Source organism: Tamandua tetradactyla, chromosome 22 (genome assembly GCF_023851605.1).
Source record: "Tamandua tetradactyla isolate mTamTet1 chromosome 22, mTamTet1.pri, whole genome shotgun sequence".
Classification (NCBI taxonomy): Eukaryota; Metazoa; Chordata; class Mammalia; order Pilosa; family Myrmecophagidae; genus Tamandua; species Tamandua tetradactyla.
The window spans coordinates 18488323-18501583 of NC_135348.1; the positions used below are offsets into that span (position 1 = coordinate 18488323).

Consider the following 13261-nt stretch of genomic DNA (forward strand, 5'->3'; position numbering starts at 1 on the left):
GGCGAAATGAACTATGAAGAAAGGAAGAGTAGATACAGGGAGTGGCCGCTTCCCGTAGGGCTGAGGCAGAGCGTCCAAAGAAGGAATAAACTTTAAAAACACCCTCCCTCACCCCACTGCTGAGATCCAGACCTTCTTGGAGAGAGAATGGCCGTGGCCCAGGGAATGGCGATGCCCATTGAGGTGGCATGCTAGTGAGACTTTCTGAGGCGCCAGAGGAAACCGTTCGTGGGGAGGTGTCACACTCACCGGGCGCTCACTGGGCACGTGTTCATGGGTTGGAAGCTCCCAGCGGGCAGGCACTGTGTGGGGTACAGGGAATCAGCCATGAAGGGCCTATGTGTACTGGCTGCTATGCTTGCAGGAGCCAGCCAAGAGGAGCACCCAGAATCAGCAAGAACACCGCTACCCTCCAGTTTCCTCCATTGATCTCTATCGAGCATGCTTAAAAACTTGCCATTGTTGCCCTCTCTGCGTGAGACATGACTCCCAGGGGTGTGGACCTTCCTGGCTACGTGGGACAGAGATCCTGGAATGAGCTGAGACTTAGCATCAAGGGATTGAGAAAAACCCTAGAATGAGCTGAGAATTAACATCAAGGGATTGAGAGAACCTTCTCGACCAAAGGGGGAAGAGTAAAATGAGACAAAGTGTCAATGGCTGAGAGATTCCAAACAGAGTCGAGAGGTTATCCTGGAGGTTATTCTTACGCATTGAGTAGATATCACCTTGTTGTTCAAGATGTAGTGGAGAGGCTGGAGGGAATTGCCTGAAAATGTAGTGCTGTGTTCCAGTAGCCATGTTTCTTGATGATGACTGAACAATGATATAGCTTTCACAATGTGACTGTGTGATTGTGAAAACCTTGTGTCTGATGCTCCTTTTATCTACCTTGTCAAGAAACGAGTAGAACATATGGAATAAAAATAAATAATAGGGGGAGCAAATGTTAAAATAAATTTAGTTTGAAATGCTAGTGATAAATGAAAGTGAGGGGTAAGGGGTATGGTATGTATAATCTTTTTTTTTTTCTCTGTTATCGTTTTATTTCTTTTTCTGTTGTCTTTTTATTTCTTTTTCTAAATCGATGCAAATGTTCTAAGAAATGATGAATATGCAACTATGTAATGATATTAAGAATTACTGATTATATATGTAGAATGGAATGATATCTTAATGTTTTGTTTGTTGTTAATTTTTTAAATTAATAAATAAACAAAAACAAAAACAAAAACTTGCCATTGTGGCAAGGGAGAAATGTTGTAGCCTCACAAGCAGGACACTGAAGGCTGGGTTTAGAGTTGAAAGGCAATTGATTGTTAACCAACATACTCCAACAACAAATCTACTTTCTTAGTCAACACATGTCATACTAGAGGACAAGTATTTTACCAGAGGATGCAACGTATATAGAAAAAGGCAAAAGGGAAGATAGAAAGAAAGGAAGGAAGGAAGGAAAAAAGGAGGGAAGAAAATAAACAGGGATTACAAACCAAAGCCCTAAGGGCCATAATCAAAGATTTTTCACTCTCAACTAAAATTATTTTTTTAATTCCAGCTTTTTTCACCCACTAGATAATACAAGTCATATTCAGTTGACAAAGGCTTGTTTATGAATAAGAGCTTCTTTAGATATTCTGAATTCTAGTTATAACATATGAACTGTGAGATTTGGGCAAGTGGCTTAACTTTTGTGGGCCTCAGTTCCTCAAGTAAAGTGGAAATAATAATAGGACCTATCTTATAGATGTGTTATGAAAATGAAATGAGTTGCTATTTTAAAGCACTAGGAACAATTCCTTACATGCAATGAGTGTTATATTAAATGCTTATAAAAAATAATGTCACAGCATATGTATAATATTTTCTTAAAAACTATGGTCTAAGAATATTTCAGTAGTACTTGTTTTTGGACTTCTACATTTACTCATTTTTTTGCCATATTAATCTGATTTCATTGTTTAATGGCTACTGAAAATCAAAATATATGGTTATGGCTATGTTATAGTAGGTGTAAGTGTGAATACTATTCATTGGTTATCTTAATTTATTTTCCACAGCTATTAAAAAATTGCCTTTTACTGATAGTGCTTGAAGATGATATTAGTCAGACCCTTACTCCTTATTTTTGCTAGGGATTATCTGAACAGTAAGATTTTTCGTGAAGTATCTTTGGCTAAAGAAAACCTGTGTTTTCAATGTAACAATTAGTACTCAAAGTATTTAATAGTTTTAAATGTATATCCCTTCAAAGAAACACATATTGTAAAATGTCTAAAAATTTTTGTTTGAATTTTAGTATTCTTTTGTTTTGTGTTTTTAACAGAAGACCATGAAAAATATTCTGAACTAATCACGAAGTCCAAAGCAATTGAAATGTTATTTACACTCTACCCTCCTCAAGGTGCCCACGTGTATAATAATGCTCAGCTTAAATCAACGTGGCTGAGACCCATAGTAAATGGGGAAGAAGGATATAAATATATAGGTAAGACGCTGGATCTTATTATTTCTTTGTATAATAAAGAAAAATTATACTTTAATGTACACAGCTCTTGTTACTTAGCGTGGGCTGATACATAGGCCCTATAGAATATTCTCATTTCATTCAGTGCAGTATGCCTGTAATTTAAACACTAGCCATTTTATATTTTGGTGCCTCCGCTAGGATATAAATTAAGGATTGTTGCTTTGTTTGCTCCATTATCTTAACTGTCTTAAGAAATGCCTGGCTAATAGTATTAGGGCTATTAGTAAATATTTATTGAATGTCTTTTGCATTTCCTCAGCTGTTAAACTACTCCTTTTATAAATAGCTGAGAAAGAACTCAGACACAAGCTTAAACATTTAGGTAAAATGTCCCTTAAATATATAACCCTTTTTGAAAATAACAGTAGCAGTTAGTTCTTTCCTACCGGAAATGAACCATCGTATACAATCTATAACAAGATAAAAGGGATTAGAAAAGTTCAACTAATTATAAGTTACTATTAGAACCTAATTGATTATGTGTTGCATTGCTGAACTATGTATCATTTAAATCCCCACCCAGCCTGTGCTGGGTGAAGCAATTGCTCTATGTCCTCAAAAAGACTGGATGTTGGCAGTCTTTCAGACTGACTCACTTTTTGTAGGTATGCTATATTATTGCAATTTTAATTTCCATGATAAGTAATGACTTTGAGAATGTTTTCGTGTGCCAAGTGGCAGTTTGTATGCATTCTTTTATGAAGTACCTGTAAGAGGTGGAAGGAGTTGTGTCTTTATAATGGAATTGTAGGACTGCTTTATATATTCTAGATATGCATCACTTGTCAGATATATGTGTTGTGAATTTCTCCCAGTCTGTAGTCTGACTATTCATGTGCTTCATAGTACATTTTTAACAGTTTAACTGGAGTATAAGCGAAACGCATTAAACACTTTTTCTCCCAAAAATGTCAGTGTATATTTTGAAAAATGTAAATACCCATGAAACCATAACCAAATCAAGATAAAGAAGGCATATATCACATCCAAGAAAGTTATCTTGTACCTCTGTGTAATACTTCTCTATCACACCTCTCTCTCACCCTGTCATCCACACAAATATTGATTTGCTTTCAGTTACTATACATTAGTTCGAATTGTATAGAGTTCATTCTCATGGAATCATGTAGTGTTGCATTCTCATTTTGTCTATCTTCTTTTGCCATCAAAGGGAAGTACTGGACAGTAGTTAAAGTGGAAGGATGGTGAAAAAAGGCTGGTCTCAAGTCTAATTGGTATAGAAGGAGCTAGATTTTTTTTTAAGGGCATGAGAGGGAAGGGAAATGGTGGGAAACTGGGAAATTTCTGAGACGGGTCTAGGGAAGGAGTACAGGAGGGAGTCAGGTAGTTGTGCAGTCTTTCCAAGAACAGTACAGCTGTGCAGTCCTTCTGAGAACAAACAGTACATTCCATGGTTTAGCAGTATTGCACTATCTTGGGTCAGAGCTTAGCATGGCATCAGGATCTACCCAGGGGTATGACCCAGAATTAGGGAAGTCCACACTCAAGTCTCTGGTGCAGAGTTTGAATGAGTTGGTGAGGACAAGCAGAGTCTCTTGAAAGGATTCACAAGGCATAATTATTTTGAGATTTATCTGTGTTGCAGCATGTAGTAGTAGTTCATTTTCATTTTTTGTTTTAGTAGTTCATTTTTATTGCTCAGTAGTATTTCAGTGTACATATATCCCACACTATGTTTATCCATTCACCTGTTGATGGAAATTTGAATTGTTTCCAATTTTTTACTACTACAAGTAAAGCTGCTATGATAATTTCATGCAGAGGACTTTGTATAGATATATGCTTGTATTATTTTGGGGTAAACAACTAGGAGTAGAATCACACAGTATGTGTATATATTACACTTTGAGAAATGGTCAAATTGTTTCCAAAGTTGTTAGAACATTTCATATTCTTCACCTGCAGAGATGAGGGTTTTATTACTGCATATCTCTAACAATACTTGGTATAATTGTTTTTTCTAATTTTAGCCATTCACGTAGGTGTGTATTGTTATCCAATTGTGGTTTTCTTTTTTTTTCATTTCTTATTAGAGATGTTGAAGGTTTACAGAAAGGTTATGGATAAAATACATAAAATACAGAGTTTCCACATGCCACCCTATCCCTATGATTGACACCTTGCATTAATGTTGGTATATATGTTACAATTCATGAAAAAAAAATTTTATAATTGTACTATTAACTATAATTGTACTATCAGCTGTAGTATCCACAATGGTTTCTCTGTGTTGTGCAGTCCTATATATAGTAACACATACACAACCTAAAATTTCCCGTTTTACACATTTATATATATAATTCAGTTTTGATGTTGCGCCATCATCCCTGCCATTCATTATTAAAACTTTACAGTCAACCCAATTGAAAGTGTACAACTCAAGAATTAACTCCCCACTCCCTACCCACAACCCGGGCCCTGGTAACATATTCCAAAACCTGACTCTATGAGTTTACTTATTCTAATTATTTACTATCAATGAAATAATACAATATTTGTCCTTTTGTGTCTGGCTTGTTTCACACAACATGATGTCTTTAGGATTCATCCATGTTGTCACATGTATCAAAAATTCATTCCTTTTTATGACTGAATAATATTCTACTGTATGTATAGACCACATTTCATTTATCCATTCATCAGTGGATGGACACTTGGGTTGCTTCTGTCTTTTGGCAATTGTGACTAATGCCACTGTGTCCATCACTGTGTAAATATCTGTTCAAGTACCTTCTTTCAGTTCTTTTGGGAACATACCTAGAGGTCAGATTGCTGGGTCATTTGATATATCTATACTTAACTTTCTGAGGAATTGCCAAACCATCATCCAAACCAGCTGCACCATTTTACATTACCTTACTGACAATGAATGAGTGTTCCCATTTCTCTGTGTTCTCTCTAACATTTGTACATTTCTATTTCTTAAATAGACATTCCAGTGGGTATGAAGTGGTTTCTCATTATGACTTAGATTTGCATTTTCCTAATAGATAATGATGAGCATCTTTTAATGTGCTTTTTAGATATTTGTATATGCTCTTTGGATAAATGTCTATTCAAGTCTTTAGCTCAGTTTTAAAATGGGCCATTTGTCTTTTTATTGTTGAGTGTAGGATTTATTTATATATTAAACTCCTATCAGTGTAGTTTTCAAATATTTTCTCTCATTGGGTAGGCTGTCTTTTCTCTTTCATGATAAAGTCCTTTGAGGTGCAAAGGTTTTTATTTTGATAGTATTCCATTTATCTTTTTTTTTCTTTTGTTGCTTATGCTTTGGATGTAAAATTTAAGAAAACATTGCCTACCACAAGGTCCTGAAGATGCTTCCCTATATTTTCTTCTAGTAGTTGTATATAGTCCAAGTTCTTATGTATAGATCTTTGATTCATTTAGCTAATTTTTGTATATAGCATGAGATAGGGGCCCCCATTCATTCTTTTGCATATGGATATTCAGTTCTTTCTGCACAATTTGTGGAAGAGACTCTTCTTTCCCAGTAGAGTGGACATTGCAGCCCTGTAAAAAATCAATTGGCCCTAGATGTGAGGGTTTATTTCTGAGCTCACAACTCAATTCCATTGGTTTAAAATCTGTCCTTGCACTAGTACCAGACCATTTTGACCACTGAAGCTTTGTAATGGGTTTTAAAATCAGGAAGTTTGCGTCTTGCAACTTTTTTTCTTTTTCAATATTTTCTTTTGCTCTTCAGGGCCCCTTACCCTTCCAAATAAATGTGATGATTGGCTATTTCATTTCCTTAAAGAAGGCTGTTGGGATTTGATTTGGATTGTATTGAATCTGTAAATCTGTGTGAGTAGAATTGACATCTTAACAATACTTAGTCTTCCAATCTATGAACATGGAATAGCCTGCCATTTATTTATGTCTTTTTAAAATTTCTTTTAGCAAAATTTTGTAGTTTGCCTGGTATAAATCCTTGATTAAATTTATTCCTAGATATTTAACTCTTTTAGTTGCTACTATAAATGGATCTATGTATCTTTTTCGTGATTTTCTCTCCAGACTGCTCATTCCTGTTTTATAAAAACACTACTGATTTTTCTATGTTCATCTTGTATCCTGCCATTCCTCTGAGTTCATTTATTAGCCAAAGAAGTTTTATTGTAGATTTTTGGGGCTTTCTTTGTAGGATCGTCATCTCCAAATAGTGAAAATTTCCTTCTTCCTTTCCCATTTGGATATCTTTTATTTCTTTTTCTTGCCTATCTTCTCTGGCTAGAATTTCCAGTACAATGTTAAGTAACCATGGTTGTCAGTGGGCATCCCTCACCACCACCACCCCCCCCCCCCCATTTTAGAGGAAAAGTGTTCAGGTTTTCACTAATGAGTATGATGTTAGCTATGGGTTTTTCATATATGTCCTTTATCATGTTGAGGAAGTTTCCTTCTATTCCTATTTTTTGAACTGTTTTTATCAGGAAGAAAGATGTTGGATTTTGTCAAATGCCTTTTTTTGTGTCAAGTGAGATGATCATTTGTTGAGATGATCACTTGTTTTTTTCCTGCTGTTCTGTTCATGTGCTATATTACATTAATTGATTTCCTTACTTTGAACTACCCTTGCATACCTTGGAAAAATCCTGTTTGATCATGGTGTCTAATTCTTTTAATATGTTATTAGATTCGGTTTGCTAGAATTTTGTTGGGGATTTTTGTATCTGTTTTATAAAAGAAAGTGATCTTTAATTTTCTCTTCTTGTATTTCTTTATCCGGCACTGGTATTAGGATGATGTCGGTCTAATAGAATGAATTAGGTAGTCTTCCCTTCACTTCAATTTTATGGAAAAGTTTAGCAAGTTTGGTATTAATTCTTTTTGGAATGTTTGGTAGAAATCACCAGTGCAGCCATCTATTCCTGGACTTTCCTCAGTTGTGAGGTCTTTGATGACTGCTTTAATCTCTTAACTTGTAATTGGTCTGTTGAGGGCTTTTATTCCTTTTAGAGTCTGTATAGGCTTGGGTATTTCTAGGATTTGTCCATTTCATCTAGATTGTCTAATCTGTTGGCATACAGTTGTTCATAGTATCTTCTTATTATGTAGATCTTTTTATTTCTATGGGGTCGTAAAATACCCCCTTCTCAGTTCTGATTTTATTTATTAAAATCCTTTCTCTTTTTTTTTTTTTTGCCAGCTCAAGGTTTGTCAGTTTTTTTTTTATCTTTCCAAAGAACCAACTTTTGGTTTTATTAATACTCTATTTTTTCCTCTCTATTTCATGTATTTATTTTCTTACCTTTGTCATTTCTTTCTCTATGCTTGTTTTGTGTTTACTTTGATGTTCTTTTTCTATATCCTCCAGGTATGCAGTTAGGTCTTTGATTTTAGCTCTTTCTTCTTTTTTAATGTAAGCATTAGGGCTATAAATTTCCCTCTCAGCACTGCCATTGCTGTGTGTGTGACAAGTTTTGATATGTTATGTTCTCATTTTCATTTATCTTAGGATATTTATTGATTTCCCTCGTGATTTCTTCTTTGACCCATTGATTGAATGTTCCATATATTTGTGGATTTTCCAGTTCTCTGCCTAATATTGATTTCCAGCTTCATTCCATTGTAGTCACAGAAGTTGCTTTGTATAATTTCAATCTTTTTAAATTTGTTGAAACTTGTTTTGTGACCCAGCATGTGATCTATCCTAGAGAATAATCTATGTGCATTTGAGAAGAATGTATATCCTGATGTTTTAGGGTACAGTGCTCTGTATATGTCTGTTAGGGCTAGTTCATTCATGATATTATTCTAATTCTCTGCTTCCTTAATGATCTTCTGTTTAGATGTTTTATCTATTGATCAAATTGGTGGATTGAAGGTTACAGCTATTATTCTAGATGTGTCTAATTCTGCATTCAGTTTTGCCAGTGTTTGCCTCATGTATTTTGGGAAACTGTGGTTAGGTGTTTAAATATTTATTACTGTTAATTCTACTTGGTGGATTTTCCCTTTTAGTAAAATAGAGTGTCCTTCTTTGTCTCATCACAGCTTTTGAATAAAAGTCTACTTTGTTTGATGTTAGTATAGCTATCCCAGCTCTCTTTGTTTTACACTTTACATAGGTTCTATTTCTCTGGCCTTTCACTTTCAACCTGTTTGTGACTTTGGGTCTCAGGTGAGTCTTTTGTAAACAATATGTAGTTTCACCATGCTTTTTTTTTTTTTTTTATCCATTCTGCCAATCTGTTTCTTTTGATTGGGGAATTTAATCCATTAGCGTGCAGTGTTATTAATTTAAAGGCAGTACTTACTTCAGCCATTATATCCTTCATTTTTTTATATGTCTTACAACTTTTTTCAATGTCTCTTTTCATTTATCGTAGGTTCCTTTTCTCTTTAGTTGATCTTTTGTGATGTATCTGGCTAATAGCTTCCTCATTTCTGTTTTTAAATATTTTCAAAATATGTTCTTTGTGGTTACTTTCAAGTTTGGTATTACACAACCTAAGTCTATATAACCTACTAATATGAAAAGATACCAACTTAATTTTAATAGCAACCATGTTCTCTGCTTCCATATACAACCATTTCTTCTCTTTTTTTTTTTCCTGATATTACTTTTTATATTTTGTGTTCCACTATCAGGAAACATGACAATGTCTTATCCAATTGTGTTCTAAGTCTTATAGGAATTAAAGAGTAGAATTATATAATAAGGTATACTACTATTGGGTTTGATTTTACCCATTTATTTACCTTTACTGAAGATCTTCACTTCTTCCCAGTGCTCCAAGACACTTTCTCCTATCTTTTCCTTTTAATAAGAAGGATTCCGTTTATCACTTCTTGTAAGGAAGATCTTTTCTCGATGACCTCTCTCAGTTCTCTTTAATCTGCGAATATTTCAAATCCCTCTCATTTATGAAGGACACTTTTGTTGGATAAAGAATCTTTAGCTGGCCATTTTTCCCTTTTAGTACCTTAAATATATCATACCACTACCTTCTCACCTCCATGATTTCTGATGAGAAATTGGCACTTAGTCTTATTAAGGATCCCTTGTATGTGTTGAATTGCTTTTCTTGCTACTTTCAGAATTCTTTCTTTATCTTTGACATTTAACATTCTGAGGAGTATCTGTCTCAGAGTAGGTCTATTAGGAGTTTTTTGTTTGGAGTATGTTATGTTTCTTGGACAAGTATATTTATGTCTTCTAGTTTGCTAGCTGCCAGAATGCAATATACCAGAAATGGAATGGCTTTTAAAAAAGGAATTTAATTAGTTGCAAGTTAATAGTTTTTAGGCCATGGAAATGTCCTAATTAAAGTGAGTCTATACAAATGTCCAACTAAGGCATCCAGGGAAAGATAACTTGATTCAAGAAAGCTGATGAAGTTCAAGGTTTCTCTCTCATCTGGAAAAGCACATGGCGAACACAATCAGGGTTTCTTTCTCATATGGAAAGGCACATGGTGAAGACGGTGCCATCTGCTAGCTTTTTCTCCTGGCCTCCTGCTTCATGAAGTGCCCCGGGAGCTGTTTTCCTTGTTCATCTCCAAAAATCAGTGGTTGGTGAACCCTCTGCTTCATGGTTCTGCAGCATTCTGAAGTTTTCTTCAAAATACTTCTTTTTTTATAGGATTCCAGAAAACTAATAAAGAACCACTTAGAATGGGTGGAGACACGTCTCCATCTAATCAAGTTTAATACCCACAGTTGATTGAGTCACATCTCTATGGGGATAAGCCAATCAAGTTTCCCACGTATAGTACTGAATAGGGATTAGAAAAAACCATTGCCCCCACAAGATGTTTTTAGGATTAAAACCTGGTTTTTCTAGGGTACATAAATCCTTCCAAACCGGCACAATGTCTTTCAAAACAGTTGGGAAGTTTTGGGCCATTATTTCCTCAAATATTCTTTCTGCTCTTCTTTCCTTCTCTTTTCCTTCTGGGATTCCTATGATGCATATGTTGGTACACTCCATGATGTCACTCATGTCCCTTATGCACTAGTCAATTTTTTTTCTGTTTTCTTCTCTATCTATTCTTCTAACTGTATGATTTTGATTATCCTGTCTTCTAGTTGCTAATTCTTTCTTCTTCATATTCAAACTTCTATTGTATGCCTCTAGTATATTTTTTCATTTTATTATTATTTTTTCTTTTGCTTATCTAGTGTAATTTTAATCTCCATTATTGTTTCATTCATCCCCATAACTTATATATGTTTCTTTTTAATCTTTTGAATTCTTCTTTATTCTCACAAATTGTCTTCATATTCTTTAGTTCTATATCACCATTAGTTTTTTTCTATCCAAATTTTCTTCATCTCCGTGAATTCATTTAGGAAATTTGCTTGAATTTCTTTGATTATTTGTTCCAAAGTCTGCATCTCTTCTGGAATTTTAATTTTTTTCCCTTGACTGAATCACATCTTCCTGTTCTTATTAATAGCTTGTGATTTTTTACAAAGTTTAACGCAAAGTTCAGTTTCTCCCTCCTTTCTAGAATTTTATTGTATATTGGCTGTGTGTTAAGGCTCTTCTTTGATGCTTGGTCCAACTTATCTCCGTAGCACCCATGATTTGTTTAACTTCCCTCCTTCACTCAGTGCCCCTTTATATTATACTTCCCAATTCTTGGACCATCCTGCCTCATAGCAATTCAGCTTCCCACTCCCTTTCCCCCTTCTTTTGGCCTTGAGTCTTTTCTGCATGCAGTTACTTACCCATTAAGTAATCTACCCCAAATAGCCAGATTGGGTCAATCTGAAAGTCCATTTTTGTCATTTAGGTGATCAAACAACTAGAGTCTGGGCTGAGTATGTGTGTACCTCTTTTCAACAGTTCTGCTGCATTCTCTTTTATTTCCTTGGGGTCAGTTTTATGTACAGGCTAGTCAGCTGCTTATTTTCCTCCCTGGGTCTCTGCACATACTTCGGTTCCTGTCCTTGGATATGTGTGGCATTCTAACTTGCTGCTGTGAGTTGTTCTATAGAAGGAATACACAGCAGGAGGCACCTGGGCCATGTTGCCTATGGGTGACTATAAGTTGTGTGGGACTGTGTAAGAGGAAGGGGTCCAGACCATTGCATCTGAGCTGTAGATCTCCTGTTTTTTTTGGAGATAGGAGATCTCCTATCTTTTTTCTTTTATTCAGTGTTTGTGGAGTCCTTCTCCAGTCTCTGTTGTCTTCCAAAGTTCCAAGCTTTGATCAGTTGTTTCTGTGAGGAGACTTTTCCAAAGGATGTCTTGCATCACCATATTGATGACATCACTCTTCCTCACTGTAGTTTTAATTTGCATTTGCCTGATGGCTAATGATGTTGAGAGAAGTTTTTCATGTGCTTATTTGCCATTTGTAAGATACCTGTATGTATGATACCACTAGTCACTTATTTGAATGATTAAAATGAAATAAAAAATCAGACAATACCAAGTCTGGCAAGGATTTAGAGTGCCCGGAACACTCATACACTGTTGGTTGAAATGCAAAATGAAACAACAATTTTGGAAATATTTTGGTACTTTCTTATAAAGTTAAATATATTCTAACCAAAAAATCCATGTTCCTTGGTATTTATCCAAGAGTAATGAAAACAGTTGTTTGCGTGCAAACCTATGCACAGATGTATATAGCAGCTTTATTTGTAATTACCCAAAACTTGAAAGAAATGCAAATGTTTTCCAGCTGGTGAATGAGTAAAAGAAAATAACAGTTGGTACATCCATATAATAGAATGCTATTCAACAATGAAAAGGAATACACTATTGGTACAACAACAGCAAAGATTCTCAAATGTATCATACTAACTGACAGAAACCACATTTAAAAACTATATATTATATTATTACATTTAAATGACACTCTAATAAATTAAAATTATAGGGATGGAGATCAGAGCTGTGGTTGCCAGGGCTTAAGGCTGGTAGGAGGATTTAAATACAAAAAGGAAGCATCAAGGAGTTCATAGGGTGATGAGACTTTTCTGTATTTTAATAGTCATGGTGGCTGTGGTGGTTTGAAGCTATATGAACCCCAGAACACGTTCTTAAATTTAGTCCATTCCTGTGGGTGTGAACCCATTGTAAGTGGGATATTTTGGTGAGGTTACTTTAATTAAAGTGGAGCCCAACTCATTCAAGTTGGGTCTTAATCCTATTACTGGGGTCCTTAATAAAAGGAGTGAAATTCAGGCACAGAGAGAGAGAGAGGAAGCCAAAAGAACAGGCAGAAACTGAAATTCAACAGAACCCTGCAGAGAACTGGAGAGGCTGCCATGTGCATTACCAGGTAATAGAGAAGCCAAGGTCCAAGGATCACTGGCAGCCAGCCCTAGCACACCAGTCTTCAGGAAGAAAACAACACCTTGATGATGCCTTGATTTGGAATTTCTTTTAACCTCAAACTGTGAGAAAATAAATTTCCATTACTTAACCCAGCCAGTTTCATGGTATTTGCTTGAACAGTCAAAGAAACTAAACAGTAGTTAGTCAACTCTATGAATTAGGCAAGACCTATATAACTACCAAAATACAGTAAAATTCACCAAATTGTGTGAATTTTACTGTAAGTAAAAAAATACTGTAAATAATGAATGATTCTCTTTTTATAAACCAACATAATATAGAAAGAGAATCATTTATATGAATTACAAAAAGGACATGACAAATGCACACCATCATTAGTAATTAGGGGAATGTAAATGAAAACTGCAATATAATAGTACTATATACCTATTGAAATGGCTAAA

At 35.1% G+C, this 13261-nt stretch overlaps 1 protein-coding gene across 4 annotated transcripts in view; it reads left to right on the forward strand.

Annotated features, from left to right (window-relative positions):
- Window positions 1-13261, forward strand: part of IQCM (IQ motif containing M) — a 473232-nt gene that overhangs the window by 386266 nt on the left and 73705 nt on the right. For 3 of the 4 annotated variants that reach the window (XM_077139855.1, XM_077139853.1, XM_077139852.1), the window contains one exon: window positions 2327-2488. The exons of the other annotated variant lie outside the window; for it this stretch is intronic. In XM_077139855.1, coding sequence (XP_076995970.1) covers window positions 2327-2488 — 162 coding nt within the window. The remainder of the gene's footprint in view (window positions 1-2326; window positions 2489-13261) is intronic. 4 annotated transcript variants of the gene reach the window in all.